This window comes from Pan paniscus, chromosome 21, assembly GCF_029289425.2.
Source record: "Pan paniscus chromosome 21, NHGRI_mPanPan1-v2.0_pri, whole genome shotgun sequence".
Lineage (NCBI taxonomy): Eukaryota > Metazoa > Chordata > Mammalia > Primates > Hominidae > Pan > Pan paniscus.
The window spans coordinates 63,354,723-63,373,086 of record NC_073270.2 but is presented as its reverse complement, the minus strand read 5'-3'; the positions used below and the strand labels follow the sequence as shown (position 1 = coordinate 63,373,086).

At 52.6% G+C, this 18,364-nt stretch overlaps 1 protein-coding gene across 8 annotated transcripts; it reads left to right on the top strand.

Annotated features, from left to right (window-relative positions):
* Nucleotides 1–459: 459 nt before the first annotated feature.
* ZBP1 (Z-DNA binding protein 1) lies at nucleotides 460–18,009 on the top strand. Of its 8 annotated transcripts, none has more exons than XM_055104683.2 (8): nucleotides 460–1,194; nucleotides 4,995–5,219; nucleotides 5,881–5,949; nucleotides 6,401–6,574; nucleotides 8,134–8,298; nucleotides 9,531–9,734; nucleotides 11,092–11,310; nucleotides 14,165–16,666. In XM_055104683.2, exons 1-8 carry the CDS (start codon nucleotides 1,161–1,163, stop codon nucleotides 14,410–14,412), a joined length of 1,338 nt encoding a protein of 445 aa, XP_054960658.1. In that variant the 5' UTR covers nucleotides 460–1,160; the 3' UTR covers nucleotides 14,413–16,666. The 8 variants fall into 8 exon arrangements, with proteins under 8 accessions (XP_054960658.1, XP_054960659.1, XP_008949021.3 ...); XM_055104684.2 differs by having other exon boundaries at nucleotides 461–1,194; nucleotides 8,131–8,298; nucleotides 9,531–9,569; XM_008950773.4 differs by lacking the exon at nucleotides 14,165–16,666 and adding an exon at nucleotides 16,680–18,009 and having other exon boundaries at nucleotides 464–1,194.
* Nucleotides 18,010–18,364: the final 355 nt, after the last annotated feature.

The window sequence follows — 18,364 nt, the reverse complement described above, 5'->3', positions numbered from 1 at the left end:
CTCAGTTTCCCCCCGAGAAGAAGACAGAACTGGCCCCTACCCTGTAGATGGGTTGGAGGAGCACTTGAGATTGGAAAACGCATAATAGGTGTTCATTAAAGAGGCTCACATGGATACACACAAGAACAATCTCAGGGCATTCACCCACCTAAATGTTCTGCCCCTAGTGTGGGCAAGGGAAATAAACTGGAAGAAGACAAGAAAAGCCACTGAGAGCTGGGGACGGTGCCTCTGTAGCACCTGTGAGTCCCCGAGGAGGAAGTACTACAGGAACCACCGGGGCCGGGCGTGGGGGCTTGCAGCTGGAATCCCAGCACTGTGGGAGGCCAAGGCAGGCAGATCGCTTGAGCCCAGGAGTTTGAGACCAGCCTGGGCAACACGATGAAACCCCATCTCTACAGAAAATACAAAAATTAGCCGGGCATGGTGGTCTAGGCCTGTGGTCCCAGCTACTAGTGAGGCTGAGAGGTGGGAGGATCGCTGGAGTCCGGAAGGTCGAGGCTGCCGTGAGCCATGATCACACCACTGCACTCCAGCCTGGGTGACAGAAACCCTGTCTCAAAAACAAACAAAAACACGGAAACCAGATAACCAGCCCCAGCTCCTGACATCATCAGAGTGATGCCACGCCCTGGCATCCCCCTCCACGTGGCGCATGCTCTTTTTTTTATTTTTATTTTCTTCAGTTCTCTGATGCTGATTCAGAAAATAAAAATGTAGAGGTCCAGGTGGGCTGTGCCTGGAACGGGGAAGGTGAGGGAAGTCCTCTGTCTCAAAGGCCTCTTCGGAGGACGCTCTGGTCTTGCCAAGTTTACAGCTCCTCCCTGTCAACATCAAGTCAGGTCCCCAACTCTGTCTTGCTCATCCACCCGGCTTCCACTTTTTTTTCTTTCAAAAGACAAACAGAGAAGTTTCATTTTCTTTTTCTCCTGAAACCGAATCTGGCCGGCCTGGCTAGGCATCTATTTCCGGGCTGTAAGCAGCTGACACCTGCCCGGTGGAAGCTGGCATTCCTCCCCTTGTGGGTTCAGAGCTGCAAGAAGCACCAGGCTCGGCCACTTCAGAAGCCCCAGCCTCGACCTAGCCCACCCTCTCAAGGCCACAGTGCAGAAGCCTGCACACCTGCCAAGTCTCTCCGGCTCCTTGCAGCTGCTGTCAGCATGGCCCAGGCTCCTGCTGACCCGGGCAGAGAAGGTATAGTACTTCTTCCTTCCAAGGACCAGCGGTAGCTCCTGGGGTGAGATTTCTACTTCTCTTTCCTCCTGTTTTGCTTGGTCCAGATCATGATGACAATAGCAGTATCCTAAAGAATAGTAGACCAGCTGGGCATGGTGGCTCACGCCTGTAATCCCAGCACTTTGGGAGGCAAGGTAGGTGGACTGTTTGAGCTCAGGAGTTTGACACTAGCCTGGCCAACATGGCGAAACCCCATCTCTACTAAAATTACAAAAATTAACCGGGCATGGTGGTGCATGCCTGTGATCCCAGCTACTCAGGATGCTGAGGCTGGAGAATCGCTTGAACCCGGGAGGTGGAAGTTGTAGTGAGCTGAGATGTTGCCATTGCACTCCAGACTGGGTGACAGAGTGAGATTCCGTCTCAGAAAAAAAAAAAAAAATAGAAAGGGACAGCATAGCCATCCTCCTTCGACAGCTGACTATGCCCCAGGCACCTCGAAACATGCTTTCCAAGCATTTCCTGATGGCCTGCAGGGACAAGTGCCATGTCATTCCCATTTTATAGATAACTGAGGCCCTGAGAGGTGAAATGACCCTCTCGGGGTAACACAGCTGGCGAACGCGGGTGCTAGCGTCTGAACACCCATGTCACAGTCATATCGAGAACAAAGCGGTTTGCTTTGATGAGATACATGTGTGCCTTTGTTCCCCCTTGTTGCATTCTTTCCTCAACTAACATTTCATTCATTTTATTCCTGCAAGAGTCGCAATGAAAGCCAATAGTGTATCAAGTAATTGCTGTTCTCTAGGGTCTCCACTAAGCGCTGTGGACTGTAGGTGAAGTGTGGTTTTGCGGTTTGGGGGATGTGTTTGTTTTGTTTTTAATCCTCACCACAATCTTTGAAGTAGTTATTACTGTCTCCATTTCACAGAAGGGGAACCTGAAGCCGGAGGGGAGGTCACACAGCTAGTAGTTGGCAGGGCTAGGAGCTCAAACCCAGGAAATCAGCCATCAGAATTTTAAAAAACCAACACAGAGTGTGCCTCGGGAGGGCTAATGTCAGGGTGTGGCCCAGGAGCCGGGCTGGCCGCCGAGGTCCTGTGGAGCTTCCTCTTCGGGGACTCACGGGTGCTGACGCAGGTTCCGGACTCAGCCCTCGCTGGCTTTTCTTGTCTTCCTCCCCAGTTGATTTTCCTTTTGTGACCAAATTATTGCCTACACCTGCTCCATTTTACAATTTCCCATTTTCAGACACAGTAGCCTGGGACTCAGCGGTCGAGGCCAGCCCAGGGCCCGTGCTTGTCCTGCATCTACACCTCTGACCCCCATCTCCTCTGGGGTCCGTGGAGCCGAGGCAGTGGCTCCCTAAGGTCAGCCTTCCAGAATCAAAACTGCGGCCAGGTGCAGTGGCTCACGCCTGCAATCCCAGCACTTTGGGAGGCTGAGTTGCGGGGATCACCCAAGGTCAGGAGTTCGACACCAGCCTGGCCAAAAAGGGGAAACCCTGTCTCTACTAAAAATACAAAAACCAGCCGGGTGTAGTGGTGCGTGCCTGTAATCTCAGCTACTTGAGAGACTGAGGCAAGAGAATTGCTTGAACCCAGGAGGTGGAGGTTGCAGTGAGCCGAGATCACACCACTGCAGCCACAGACTAGGCAACAAGAACGAAATTCCGTCTCAAAACCAAAAAACAAAAAACTCTGCGAGACAAGGTGAAGCCAGGTGTGAAGTCAGGTGCATGGAGGTGCTGCTGGCTGCCGGTGGGGGAGTTTGATGGGCGCAGGAGTGGGAATTCCCAGGTCTTCTAATTGCTCTTCACCTGCACACGGCAAGCCGGTCAGCGTTGTAACCATCAGGGCGAGGCACAAACTGATTCTTCCCTCCCCTACAAGTGCTGTGACCAAGGAACCCTGGGCAAACCTGGAGAATCCTCTGAACAGGAAAGAAAGCCCAGATGACAAAGGACTGAGTCACTGTCCTGGAAGGGGAACTCAGGTCTTTCCAAGAAGGGCTCTCCCACGCACTGCCCTCAGGTTCCTTGAAGCAGAAGCTTCCTGGTGACAGGTGGGGCCCCCGCCCACAGTGGCTCTCCCAGGCTGCTGGCTGCCAGGTGCTGCCCGTACCCTGTGTCTGCCCCAGCCTCATCTCTGGGCAGAGCAGCTGGCTTTGATCTTTTAATCATTGTGTGAGCTAATGGTTTTGATTTTTAAGAGCTGCCTCAGGAGGAGCAGGGGCCATTTGGAGAATTCCTCCTTGAACCTCTTGGGGTCCTGCTTAGTCCTCATTAAACTCAGGCCAGGAAACAGCAGCACATTGCCAACTGGCCAAGGAGAAGCTACCCGGGCCCTGCCCAGGGTCTATTGGGTAAACGTCTGTCCCTAGAGACAGACACTCACTCATTCAGTCCTTTTTTTTTTTTTTCCAGAGATGGGGTCTTGTCCAGGCTGGAGTGCAGTGGTGCATTCATAGCTCACTGCAACTGCTACCTCCTAGATTCAAGTGATCCTCCCACTTTTAGCCTCTTGAGCATCTGGGGCTACAGGCATGTGCCATCGTACCTACCTGATTTTTTTCTTTTTTTGTAGAGATGGGGGTCTCACTATGTTGCCCAGGCTGGTCTAGAACTCCTGGCCTCTAGGGGTCCTCCCAGCTCAGCCTTCTGATGTGCTAGGATTACAAGTGTGACCCACCACTCCTGGCCCCATTCATTCATTCATTCATTCCTTCATTCACTCACTCACTTATACATTCAACTGCCATTTCCTGAGCACCTACTGTGTGCCCAGCACTGTGCTAGATGCTGAAGGTACAACAGTGAACCATGCAAGCACAGCAGGGGACACTAGGGGACGTTCTGCAGGGGACCCACACACAAGCAGCATCCCAGCCACTCTGGGACACAGAGACAGGCTTTCCCTAGGAAGTGGCATCTGAGGAGGCCTGGAGTTTGAGTAGACATCATACAGGTTGGGGCGTGAGGGAAGGGTGCTCCTGGCAGCAGGAACAGTGTGCACAAAGGGGCTGGGGAGAGTGGGGCTGAAGGGAGCACAGACAGGCCAGCACTTGGAGGGAAGTTGGGGGCAGGTGCAGGCCAAGCTGGGTGGTTGGCAGAACCAGATCTGGAGGGTACCTGACTGGAGCTGGCGGGCCAACGGGGAGCCTATCACTGCACCTAGGAGATGGTGAAGAGGAAGGGGGTGGTGCTGGCAGAAAAGAGAGGAGTGGGGGGATTCCAGAGAATCCAGGAATGGCATTTCCAGGGCTCCACGACTGGGCACTAGGGGAAAGGTCTGTTTCTGATGTCTGGTCGGTCTCTGGCTTGGATGGATAGTGGCGCCATGGATGGATGGTGAGCTGAGAGGAGGGCACTCCCGGGGAGGATGGCGATGGGCATCAGGTAAACCCAGGCAGGCGTCCCAGGCAGGACTTGCCTTTGCGCTCTCAGGTCCCCCTGCCTCCCTCTGGCTCCGTCCTTCTGCCCTCTACTCCCCTCTGCCCTGAGGACACCTGAGAGCTGAGGAACCCCACTGCCCTCTGGAACCCACACCTGGGGAGGGCACAGGCGAGGCGGCACCTCCCCTGGCCTCCAGGCTGCCCAGCCAAGGCCATTTCTGATCAGCCTGCATGCCTCTCTCTGGGCAGACGCAGATGCCCTGCTGCTCTTAGGGGGCATCTGCTGGGGTCCTTGCCGTTTCCTCTGCCCTGGACCCCTCTCAAAAAGGGGCCTACGTGCCTCCTGGAGCCTCCAGCCTGGGCTCAACTGTGGGGACCCGGGAGACTCAGTTCCCCTCTCTGTCCCCCGCTCGCTCCCCCAGGCCACCTTGAACAGAGAATCCTGCAGGTGCTGACAGAGGCTGGCTCCCCGGTGAAACTTGCCCAGCTGGTGAAGGAATGCCAAGCACCCAAGAGGGAGCTCAACCAAGTCCTCTACCGAATGAAAAAGGAGTTCAAAGTCTCCCTCACAGCCCCCGCCACCTGGCGCTTGGGCGGGACTGATCCTGAAGGCGAGGGTCCTGCAGAGCTGGCCTTGTCCAGCCCTGGTAACTGCCACCCCGGGGAGGCGGGTCTGACCCTGCAGGGAGCATCCTGGCAATGGACAAGCACAGATTTGAGCCTGGGTTCGAATGTCAGCTCTGCCACATGGGAGCTAACAGGTTTCCTCTCTGTGCCTTGGTTTCTTTTTCTGGTTGATGGAGCTCACAGCAGGGCTGCTTGGTAGGGGTTGCTGAGAGGAGGCCCTGCGTCAGGCTCAGCCCAGCCCTGCACACAGGAAGTACTCGGCAGAACACTAACAATTATGATAGAAAATCATCATGATGGAGACAGCAACGACGCCATGGTCCCAATCACAGAACATATGCAGTCCCACCAGCCCCCCTTTTCTAGCTTTACAGCCCACAGCCAGAAGGAGCTGCCATTTATCATGCACTTAAGATTAGCCGGGCACTGTTTTGGGGTTCACCCAGCCCTCACACAACCCCAGGAGGCAAAGGAGGCTGAGCCCCGGAGAAGTTAATCAGCAGGAAGCCGCAGCTGCCAGGGTGCAGGCAGGATTTGAAGTCAAGTGTGTTGAACTCTGGAGTCTGAGTTTGCAACTACCGGCATTGCCACTCACCCCTAGGGAGCTGCCCACCTTTGTGGGGTGGAGGCCTGGTGCTGTCTTCTGTCCCCCACCCCTCTGACCCATCTTTCTTTCTGCAGCCGAGAGGCCCCAGCAACATGCAGCTACAATTCCAGAGACCCCTGGCCCTCAGTTCAGCCAACAACGGGGTAAGTTTTTGCATGTCCCTTCAGTTCCCGGGACACAGGATCCCACTCCCCAGGAACCCCAGGCCCTCCTTGAGGGTACAAGATCTCACCAGTGTTCAGGGGCCCTGTCCCACCCACCAGGCGGCTCCCATACTGTGGTCAGAGCCAAGACCCAGCCCTCACAGCAGGAGAATCTGAATGGCTGAGCAGTGATTTCTCCAGTCAGACAATAGCTGACCCTCACCATGCACCCGCCACGTGCCAGGCCCAGCGCAGAGCACTCTGTGCACATCCCCCACCCTCAGGGCACCTCTGCGGTGCGTCATGATGACCCCGTTATCATGACACCCATTTTACAGATGAGGAAACCAGGCCTTGAGGGGCTGGGTCCAGGGCCACACAGCTAGGAAGCGGTGGGGCAGATGCAAACCCTAGGACTACTCCCTAACCACCTGGCCATCCTGCCTCCCAGAGGAAGACATCTACAGGTTTCTCAAAGACAATGGTCCCCAGAGGGCCCTGGTCATCGCCCAAGCACTGGGAATGAGGACAGCAAAAGATGTGAACCGAGACTTGTACAGGATGAAGAGCAGGCACCTTCTGGACATGGATGAGCAGTCCAAAGCATGGATGATTTACCGCCCAGGTAGGCCCCCGGCTGCCTGTGTCTGGGCTGCAGAGGGAAACCATGACACTAGCGCTTGGTCTTTGCTGGGTGCTCTGCTGAGCAGCTCACCGGAAACTGCTAGAAGCTTCTGGAGGTCCTACTGACAATTCACTGCAAGGGCTTCCAGGAGGAAGGGATGTGCTGGCAAGATTAACCAGGGACAGCTTTTTGGAGGCGTGGCCCAAGGTCTGCAGTTGCAGAAGGCCAGTGAATGGGACGGAGGTGGCCCATTCCCAATGTTCTCAGCTCTGGGGTGCAGGGATCAGTCTGAGTTTGGGAATGGTTTTCTTTGAGCACTTTGCTCAAGTTGGGGTTTAAAAGTTGGCAGAAGAGAAGGCAAGACTAGGCTTGGACCCCTACCGGCTGGAGCCCCAGGGTCAGCGCAGGGTCAGCTTCCCCGTGAGACCTAACACACACAGCGCCAAGATCCAATAGGTGCATGGCACTCTCAGGGGTCCTTGAAAATGTTTTAATTTTAATTTCATTTAAAATCAGAAGAAATGAATACTACAATAATAATGAATATCTAAAAATGGGCCAGGCACGGTTGCTCATGCCTGTAATCCTAGCACTTTGGGAGGCTGAGGCAGGCAGATCACCTGAGGTCAGGAGTGACCAGTCTGGCCAACATGGCGAAACCCCGTCTCTACTAAAAATACAAAAATTAGCCAGGTGTGGTGGCGGGCGCCTGTAATCCCAGCTACTCAGGAGGCTGAGGTAAGAGAATAGCTTGAACCTAGGAGGCAGAGGTTGTACTGAGCTGAGATCGCGCCATTGCACTCCAGCCTGGGCAACAAAAGCAAAACTCTGTCCCCAAAAAAATAAAATAAAATAAAATTTAAAAATCCAGCCTGGGTTATCCTTGCTATACAATGTAATTTAAATATTTGTGTATGGGGGAAGGGCCCACAAAGGCACAGGAGCTGAGACCCCGGAGTGTGGTGATGGGCCCCGCACAGTCTGGGCAGGTGCCTGCCTCAACCCCTGCGGGGCTGACTCTGCTACTCACGACGGGTGCCCGAGGGGGTCTCAGCATCCTAGGGCTTCTGTGAGGAAGGAATAATGCGTGACAGCCACCAGATTTTAAACACTAGTGACAAATTCAAATATTGAAAATGTCATGGGAGCCAAACACGACCGATCTGGCCCAATGGGCTGCTGTCTCTCGGCCACTACTCAAGGGAAAAGGGCAATGGTGCAGGTGCTCGGGGGTCCGGGCTGTGGCTGCCCCCTAGGGAGAGCAGTGTGGGGCCCCTGCGGTCCTCCTAGCCAGCAATCATGGCGGCCCAGCCATGGAGGCAGCAAAAGACACAGGTAGGGTGACTCACAGTGGCTATTTTCAAGTGAGGCTCCCTCTGAGGTACCTGTGGTGTCTGTTAAACACCCAGCTCTGGCCTCCCACTTGGCCCTACTGACTCGGAATGCCCAGGGTATTTTAACAAGCTCCCCAGGAGAATTTGGTGCTGCCGACTGGTATTGGGAACCCCTGACCCATAGAGAGGGGCGAAGGGATACAGTTGAATATTATTTTGCAGAAGATTCTGGAAGAAGAGCAAAGTCGGCCTCAATTATTTACCAGCACAATCCAATCAACATGATCTGCCAGAATGGACCCAACAGCCGGATTTCCATTGCAAACTCCGAAGCCATCCAGATTGGACACGGGAACATCATTACAAGACAGACAGTCTCCAGGGAGGACGGTGAGTCACCCAAGAGAGCCCGGGGAGGGGACCTCGGTGGGCGGCCACCTGATCCTCTGGGTGGGGGCAAAGGGTAGGGATGGGGAGTGGGGGGATTCTGCCCTCCAAGGGGAAAGGATTGCTTTCAGACCCCCACAGTCCACCTTTACGGCCGTCCTGAGAATGAGGACACCTGGATCAAAGCTCTCCTGATTTCCCTGTACTCTGATACTTTCTACCTCATTTTAAAATTTAATTTAATTTTTATTTTTCTAATAAAATTTTAAAATTAAGATGGGGTATCTCTGTGTTGCGCCTGACCTTATGCCTCATTTTCAATGGGGTCCGGTGTTTTTCATGAGAAACAACTCAATTGCCTTTCCCTCCGCGGAATGCTACAGGGGAGGTTATTGTAGTACCGTATTTGTTCTGAGACACACTACTTTCCCCCACATTTTAACAGGCTGGAAACTGGGGTGCATCTCACCACCTGTGGCATCCTAGTTTGGATGAAATGCGGTGTTGCACTTTGAGCACTTACCCTGTGCCAGGCACTGTGGCAAGAGGGGACAGAGCCACCTGTCAGCCCAGCCTTGTCACCTGTGAGTGACAGCATCAGCCCCAAAGTCGGGACACTCCCTGTAACCTTGGGAGAACCTTTCCCCACTGTCAGCCTCAGTTGTGAAATGAGGAACCTTGTTCTAGAATCTAGATCATGGTTTCCCTAGCTTTAATCTTCTGAGCCCCACCTTCCTGGTTCTGGCCATACCCATGTCTGATTATTTAATTAATGTTGTTGAGTAGTGCACCTTTTTAAAAATTTATTTTAAAATAATTTTATAGTATTATTTTAAGTGAAAATCATGAAAAACACCATAAAAATAAATGTTGTCCCTGGCAGTTAAAACACTGCGGGAGGCTCTGAGCCTTTGGTGTTGGCACCAAACGAGACTTGGTCCCCATGAGGTCAGAAGGCTCGGGAGTGACTGGGAATCAGAACAAGGAGCTCATTGTTTGGGTTTGTGAGTGTCCCTGCAACACCCAGGACCAGCCCCGCTCCTGAGAACTCAGGGAGCCCCAAAATGAGCTATTCCGCCAGGTCCTCTTGCTCTCTAAGCCAGAGCCTGAAGTCTTTGGCCGCCAGTTCGATGGTGTCCAGGAAGAATTCAGAGGACAGGCCTGCGTGTGGTGGTGAGGGAAAGGAAGAAGCCTGCAGTAATCTCCGGTGAGGCTGTGCCACTGTCCCCTGCCAGGTTCCGCCGGTCCACGCCACCTCCCTTCAATGGCACCAGGTGATTCCTCAACTTGGGGGACCCTAGTTGATCCCTGGGGGCCCCAGGACATCCACATGGAGCGGTCCATACTGAGACGGGTGCAGCTGGGACACAGCAATGAGATGAGGCTTCACGGCGTCCCATCCGAGGGCCCTGCCCACATCCCCCCTGGCAGCCCCCCAGGTAACTGGGATCTAGAGGCCAGACCCAACTCTGCCACCCCGTGGGTCCTCACTGGAAGGAACTGGAGCCAGAATCTTTTTGGGAAGAGAAGCATGATGGGAAATTCCTTTCCTTCCACCAGGCAGCTGAACCAGAGTAGAGCAGGTGGAGCTTTTAAAGCTAGCACTCTAGGCTGGGCGCGGGAGCTCACACCTGTAATCATAGCACTTTGGGAAGCCAAAGTGGGTGGATCACCTGAGGTCAGGAGTTCGAGACCAGCCTGACCAATATGGTGAAACCATCTCTATCAAAAATACAAAAAAAAAAAAAAAAATTAACCGGGCATGGTGGCGTGCGCCTGTAGTCCTAGCCACTCGGAAGGCTGAGGCAGGAGAATTGCTTGAACCTGGGAGGCAGAGGTTGCAGTAAACGGAGATCGCACCACTGCGCTCCAGTCTGAGTGACAGAGTGAGACTCCATCTCAATAAATAAATGAATAAAATAAAGCTAGCACTCTGGATCCCCATCCCCTACGACCCACTGCAGGAAACCTCAGTTTCCTCATTTGTAAAATGAGCAGAGAAGCAGAGGCTGGGCCAACTGGAGCACGGTGATGGTTTGAGACTGGAATGGTGTTTAGGGAGGATGGAAGACAGGTGCCGTACTAGGAGCTGTGGCTGCAGTGACCAGAGGGCCCCAGGCAGAGGCCTTCCCCACACTGGGAATGCAGAGATGGGCTGGGGGAAAAGAACCAGCAGAGAAGCCAGAGAGGGAGGAGGAAAGCAGAGGCCCCGGGAAAGGAGTCTCCAGAGAGGGGCCAGGCTGGTGAGACCAGGGAAGCATCTGTGGGGTTCAGCGAGAGGGATCTTGGTAACCTTGAGGGGGTGGTTTCTGGGGGCCAGGGAGCAGAAGAGGTCTCGGGAGTGGAGGGGGCGGGACTCAGTGTGGATGATTCTTCAGAAGTTTGGGTGGGAAAGGGCAGAGCCAGATGGCAGGAGCTGGGGCCAGGCTGGGAGCCCCCATAAGATTTCAACCAAAAGTGGGGGCCAGTGTTCCAGCACAGTGGGAAGCAGGCAGCAGAGGAGAGAGGAGCTGAATCCCAGAGGAAGACACTGACGTCCAGATCAGCCGGGCGGGATCAGTGGGGCAGACCCACTGCGGGATCAGTGGGGCAGAAAGACGCTTCCCAGACAGCACAACAGCACGAGCAGAGATGTGGCGGGCGGAGGTGTGGCGGGCAGGCACAGGCTGTGCTCCTGGGATGGTGTGGGCCACTGGTAGGAGGTCTGGGGAGGAGGGTGAACCAGGCTGGGGGTCAGGGTTCCCGGCCACTGTCCAGCTGCTCCTGGCTCCAGGCCTCTCTCCCTTTGACCCACAGTCTCTGCCACTGCTGCCGGCCCAGAAGCTTCGTTTGAAGCAAGAATTCCCAGTCCAGGAGCTCACCCCGAGGGGGAAGCCGCCCAGAGAATCCACATGAAATCGTGCTTTCTCGAGGACGCCACCATCGGCAACAGCAACAAAATGTCTATCAGCCCAGGGGTGCCTGGCCCAGGAGGAGTCGCAGGGTCTGGAGAGGGGGAGCCAGGGGAGGACGCAGGTGAGCTAGGGGGCAGAGTGGACCCCTGTGTGTTCTCTCTCTCTCCCCACCTTCCACTCATTCATTCATTCATTCTCATCGATCATTCGCTAATCTCTGGTTTCCCGGAGTCTGGAGGCTGTGCCCACCCATAGCAAGGAGCAGCAGCTCTAGAGTCAGCGTGGAGGCTCCGTCCCCCTAGTGGAGGGACCCACCCAAGTCATTTCACCCAGGAGCCTCTGTCTCCTTAGCTGTAAAGTGGGATGGCAAGAATAGACTGAAGCAACTCCTACAGTGGTTGCAAGACTGGGGTAAAATCTGAAGGCGAAGCTCAGCCCTACACCAGCCCTGCCAGCATTCAGGAGATAGGAGTGTTATTGTCTCATCATTGTTGTGGTGATTGTTTTGGGCCCGAGAGAGGTGCCGGGTTGCCATGCAAATAAGGTTCTGCATCAAGGCACAGGCTGACCTGCTGCAGTGGAGATGCCACACATGGCGGCCCCGCCTGCTTGAAGCCCAAGTCTCATGTCCGGGTGAGGGTAGCAGACCGGGGTTTCTTTTACCTCAGTGCTGAGTCGTCCCTTGGGCTCCGTCCTCATCTGTGGGGTTGAACTTAGCACCAGCAAGCAGAGGGGCGAGAGAGGGTACAGAGAGCCGCTGTTGTCTTTGACCAAGCCCACCCACTGCATCTGTGCTGTTCTGAGGGCCTGCACTTAGCCACGGGGGGTCTGGGAAGTGCCGCCTGTGTCAAGGCAGTCTAAGCCCAGCAGAGACTCAGGGGAGGGGCTCCACTGCCAACAGGAAGAGGGGAGAGGGGAAACCAGCGCGGTTCACCGTCCCAGCCACCGTTTGGTCCCTGGAAGCTGCACAGGCTGGTTGCAGAGCCTGAGGATTCCAACTCTGCAAAAGGGAGCTCGGGGCCTCGGGTGGGGGCAGCTGGAGAGTTGGGCAGGTCCACGCAAGGTGGGGAGGGCCAGGGCAGGTGTACCTGGTGGGTGGAACAGTGTGGACAATGGCCTGGAGGTGAGGACATGACAGTGTGGGAACCCACAGGGGTTTGAGGGTGACCTGAGCGTGGAGAGCAGAGCCAGGGCCTGGCTCCAGGCTGCAGTCGATGCTAAGGCAATTGGAAGCCATGGGGGGCTTTGAGCAGGAGAGGGGCTGGATGAGATTTTTGCCTCCCATGTGAAAAAAGAATTAGAAGGCGGATTTCCGCTCCTACCCTTTTGGGATCTGGAATAAGGGATCACACCCAGTCCCACCAGTGGGTAGAAAACATGGATTCACGGAATCTGGAGGACTGGCCGGCATCCACCCTCCAGTGCCTGAAGGCCCAGGGGATGCATGTCCTGGAAGTCCAGAGGGTCTCCTCACCCCAAGGGCCGTGTCCTTGCTGTCCCAGCACACTGAGGAGACCCTGGCCCTACGTGTCTTCAAACTCTCCCTCCAGGACCCCTGGGAGCCCCATGCACATGTGACACCTGCAGAACGGGGACCAGGAGCGCATTCCTCAGGACCCAGGCCATGAGCATCTGGGAGCATGGACTTCCTTCCAGCAGCAAAGGGAGTCTCTGAGACCTCCAAGGCCACTGGGGACCCTTGGGAGGGCATGTGCCACCAGATGGGGATCCGGCTTAGGACCCCACAGCACAGGCTGTCTGCAGAGCCCTGTGGGTCTCAAGCCAGACCATTGAAGACTTCTCTTTCCGGAAAGAACACAGCACTGTGTTTTTTAAAAAATAGCCACACTTCTGGGTGTAGTGGCTCATGCCTGTAATCCCAGCACTTTGGGAGGCCGAGGCAGGTGGATCATGAGGTCAGGAGATCAAGACCATCCTGGCTAACACGGTGAAACCCTGTCTCTACTAAAAAATACAAAAAATTAGCCAGGCATGGTGGCGGGCACATGTAGTCCCAGCTACTCAGGAGGCTGAGGCAGGAGAATGGCGTAAACCTGGGAGGCGGAGCTTGCAGTGAGCCAAGATCATGCCACTGCACTCCAGCCTGGGCGACAGAGCAAGACTCTGTCTCAAAAAAAAAAAAAAAAATGGTCACACTCCCAGATTTGCCCTGCAACATCCTGACATTCTTCCCTGAGGTTCTAGCAGAAGAGCTGATGACATCTTTGCCCCTTGCCCTGACCCACCCACCCCTCTTTGTCCCCAAGAGACATCAATAGGCATAGCTCAGAGATATTATGGGTGAGTTCCAGACCACCCCAATAAAGCAAGTCATGCAAATTTTTGATTTCCCAGTGCATATACAAGTTATATTCACACGATGCTCTAGTCTATTAGGTGTGCACTGAGTCACGTTATATCTAAAAAACAATGTACATACCTTAATTTTAAAATACTTTATTGCTAAAAATGCTAACCATCACCTGTCTTCTGCCAGTCATCATCTCTATGCTGGTGGAGGTCTCGCCTTGATGTTGATGGCTGCTGACTGATCAGGGTGGCGGTTGCTGAAGGTGGAGGCAGCTGTGGCAATTTCTTAAAATAAGGCAACAATGAAGTTCGCTGCAGCAATGAACTCTTCCTTTCATGAAAGCTTTCTCTGTAGCATGCAATGCTGTTTGATGGCATTTTACTCATACTAGAACTTCTTTCAAAATTGGAACCAAGACTCCCCAACCCCGCTGCTGCTTTACCAACTAGGTTTATATAACAGACTAAATCCTTTGTTGTCATTTCAACAATGTTCACAGTATCTTCACCAGGAATAGATGCCATCTCAAGAAACCACTTTCTTTGCTCATCCATAAGAAGCAACTCATCTGTTCAAGCTTTCTCATGAGATTGCAGCAATTCAGTCCCATCTTCATATTCCACTTCTAATTTGTGTTTTCCTGCTATTTCCACCACATTTGCAGTTGCTGCCTTCACTGAAGTCTTGAACCCCTCAAAGTCATTCATGAAAGTTGGAATCAACTTCTTCCAGACTCCTGTGAATGTTGATAGTTTGACCTCCTCCCATGAATCACAAATGTTCTTAACGGCATGTAGATTGGTGATCTTTTCCAGAAGATTTTCAACTTACTTTGCCCAGATCCATCTGAGGAATCACTCTGTGTTGCACTTATGCCCTCATAAAATATATTTATTGAAGAATAAGAAGTGAATGTTGAAGTTACTCCTTAATCCATGGGCTGCAGAATGGATGCTGTGCTAGCAGGCATGAAAACAATGTTAACTCTTTTTTACATCTCCATCAGAGCCCGTGGATGAACAGGTGCATTGTCAACGAGTAGTAAAAAAAAAATTTTTTTTTGGCCCTCAACCCAGGATCCGGAACACTCAGATCCTGTGGTACGGACGATGAGCAGTGAAATGTTCAAAGGAATATTTTGTTTTCTAAGCAGTAAGTCTCAATGCTAGGCTTAAAATATTCAGTAAACCAAGCTATATACAGGTGCTCTCATCTAGCTTTGTTGCTTCATTCATAGAACATAGGCAGAGTCGATTTAGCATCATTCTTAAGGGCCCTAGAATTTCCAAAATGGTAATTGAGGAGAGGCTTCAGCTGAAAGTCACCAGCTACATTAATCTCCAACAAGAGAGCCTGTCCCCTTTGAAGCTTTGAAGCCAGGCATTGACATCTCCTTTCGAGTTATGAAAGTTCTAGATGACATCTTTTTTCAATAGAAGGCTGTTTCATCTACATTGAGAACCTGCTCTGTTGTGTAGTCACGCTCATCAATGATCTTAGCTAGAGCTTCTGGGTAACCTGCTGCAGCTTCTCCATCAGCACTTGCTGCTTCACCTCACACTTGCATGTTATGGGGACGGTTTCTTTCCTTAAACCTCATGAACCAACCTCTGCTCACTTCCAACTATTCTTCTGCAGCTTCCTCACCTCTCTCAGCCTTTAGAATTGAATAGAGCAAGGGCCTTGCCCTAGACGAGGCTTAGGTTTAAGAGATTGTTGTGACTGGCTCGATCCTCTATCCAGACCACTAAAACTTTCTCCACACTAGCCACAAGGCTGGTTCACTTTCTCATCACTCATGTGTTTGCTGAAGTAGCACTTTTAATATCCTTCAAGACCTTTTCCTTTGCCTTCACAATTTGGCTAACTTTTGACCTAGCTTTCAACTTGTCTTAGCTTTGGACATGCCTCCCTCACCAAGCTTAATCATTTCTCACTTTTGATTTAAAGTGAGAGACGTGCAACTCTTCCTTTCACTTTAGCACATAGAGGCTGTTTGGGGTTATTTATTTATTTATTTATTTATTTTTGAGATGGAGTTTTGCTCTCGTTGTCTAGGCTGGAGTGCAATGGCACAATCTTGGCTCACTGCAACCTCCACCTCCCAGGTTCAAGGGATTCTTTTGCTTCAGCCTCCTGGGTAGCTGTGATTACAGACCTGCACCATCACGCCTGGCTAACTTTGTATTTTTAGTAGAGATGGGGTTTCTCCATGTAGGTCAGGCTGGTCTTGAACTCCCAACCTCAGGTGATCTACCCACCTCAGCCTCCCAAAGTGTTGGGATTCTAGGCGTGACCCATGGCGCCCGGCCCATTGTAGGGTTATGAATTTTCCTAATTTCAATATTGTTGTGTCTTCAAGGAATAGGGAGGCCTGAGGAGAGGGAGAGAGAGGAGGAGATGGCTGATCAGTGACAGGTTAGAACACACAGATTTATTAATTAACTTCATCATCTTATACAGGTGATATTTGTGGCACCCCAAAGCAAAGCAATTATAATAGCAACATCAAAGATCACTGGTCACAGATCACCATAACACATATAATCAAAATGAAAAAGTGTGAAATATTGTGAGGATTACCAAAATGTGACGCAGAGACAGGAAGTGAGCATATGCTGCTGGAAAAATTGGCACTGATAGACTCGCTTCACACAGGGTGCCACAAACCTTCAACTTGTGAAAAATAAGTGCAATATCTATGAAGTGTAATAAACCAAAGTACAATAAGGTAAAGTGAGATAAAATGAGGTCTGCCTGTCACTTCCTCCTTGAGTGGCGGGCGGGACCTTATCCTGAGATGTGTAAGGCCTGGAATGGTTTTTGTTTTGTTTTGTTTTGTTTGAGGAAATTGCTAATCAGAGACTGTCAGTGCCAGAGCATGTAGAGCCGTCTTTTGGGGTCCCTGGGAGGACTGGGAGAGCCCTGGGATGGGGGCTTTCTGGTGTTATTTCTGCTCCTCCATCTCACTGCTGTGAAACTAGGACAGGACTGGCTACATGATCTGGGGCCCAATGCAAAGTGAAAAGGTGGGGCTCCCTGTTCAAGACTTTGTACAAATCTAAAGACAGTAACAACAAAGGCTCAAGCTGAGCTCGAAATCCTTCCAAGAGCGGGTCCCTGTGGAAATGCCCAGGCCACGTGCCCATGAAGCTGATCCCCCATCTTCTCTTCCCTAGGTCGTCGTCCCGCAGACACACAATCCAGAAGTCACTTTCCTCGAGACATTGGTCAGCCCATCACTCCCAGCCACTCGAAGCTCACCCCCAAGCTGGAAACTATGACTCTTGGAAACAGGAGTCACAAAGCTGCAGAAGGCAGCCACTATGTGGATGAAGCCTCACACGAGGAGAGCTGGTGGGGAGGTGGGATTTAGTGCACAGCCTCACGTGGGGCTTGGACACAGGCTGGGCGTGGGCGCATGCTAGGGAAACTAGCCTGCTGCTCTCTGCATTCCTTAGCGTCTTGTTTGACCTGCTTGCTTCCAGACATAACCTGCATGAATCAGTTTTGGGGGAATGGACCTGGCATGGGGATGGGTTCAGGCCAGGTCTTTTGATGGCCAGGAGTAGATGACAGGAAGTTGCCTTGGGGAACCTTTGGTGTGCCAAGAGGAGGTGGGTAGATGGGAGTGGGGCTCGGTTCCCCCAGGCCCAGGGGAATCTCTCCACTCTTTCCTGGGCTCGGGGCATCTGCCTGGAGTTACCTTCCATCATGGCTACCTGCTGTGGTTTGAATGTTTGAGTCCCAACAAAATTCATATCAAAACATAATCCCAACTGGGTGCAGTGGCTCACGCCTGTAATCCCAGCACTTTGGGAGGCCGAGGCGGGCGGATCACGAGGTCAGGAGATCCAGACCGTCCTGGCTAACATGGTGAACCCCGTCTCTACTAAAAAAAAAATACAAAAAATTAGCCGGGCGTTGTGGCGGGCACCTGTAGTCCCAGCTACTCCGGAGGCTGAGGGAGGAGAATGGTGTGAACCCGGGAGATGGAGCTTCCAGCGAGCCGAGATCGCGCCACTGCACTCCAGGCTGGGCCACAGAGCGAGACTCCGTCTCAAATAAATAAATAAATAAATAAATAAATAAATAAATAAATAAACAAACCATAATCCCCAGTGCAGTGGTATGAAGAGATGGGGACTTTTGGAGGGGATGGAGTCAGGAGGGCGACTGGGATTAGCGCTGCCATGAAAGGGCTTGAGGGAGTCTGTTAGTCCCGCTTGCCTGTCCGCCATGTGAGGATGCAGCAACAAAGTGCCATCCTTAAAGCCAAGACCAACCCCTCATCAGACACTGACTCTGCTGGCACCTTGATCTTGGCCTTCCCAGACCCCGAAACTGTAAGCAATAAATTCCTGTTGCTCATAAATTACCCAGGGTGAGGCATTTTATTATAGCAGCCTGAGCCAACTGAAACACGGCCCCACTCTCTTCTCACTTGAGGTCTCACTTCCTCAAGGCCCATTGTGGCCACCTGACCTCCTTATCACCCGACCTTTCTAGAATCTTCTCTCCTCAGCCTTGATCTCTCAGGATTTTTTAGCTGGACTCCCAAAGAGAAAATTCTTTCCCACCCCGACCCTGGGTACCCAGGCCCTGGTGGAAGTCATTGGCTGACCCATGGGTCAGGTGACCTCTTCTGGCCAATCAGCAGGGAGTGCTTGTGGATTAGCCCATTTTCACGCTGCCGTTAAAGATATACCCAAGACAGGGTAATTTATAGGCAAAAAGTTTAATGGACTCACACTTCCACGTGGCTGGGGAGGCCTCACAATCACGGTGGAAGGCGAAAGGCACATCTTACATGGCAGCAGGCAAGAGAGAGAATGAGAGCCAAGGGAAAGCGGCTTCCCTTATC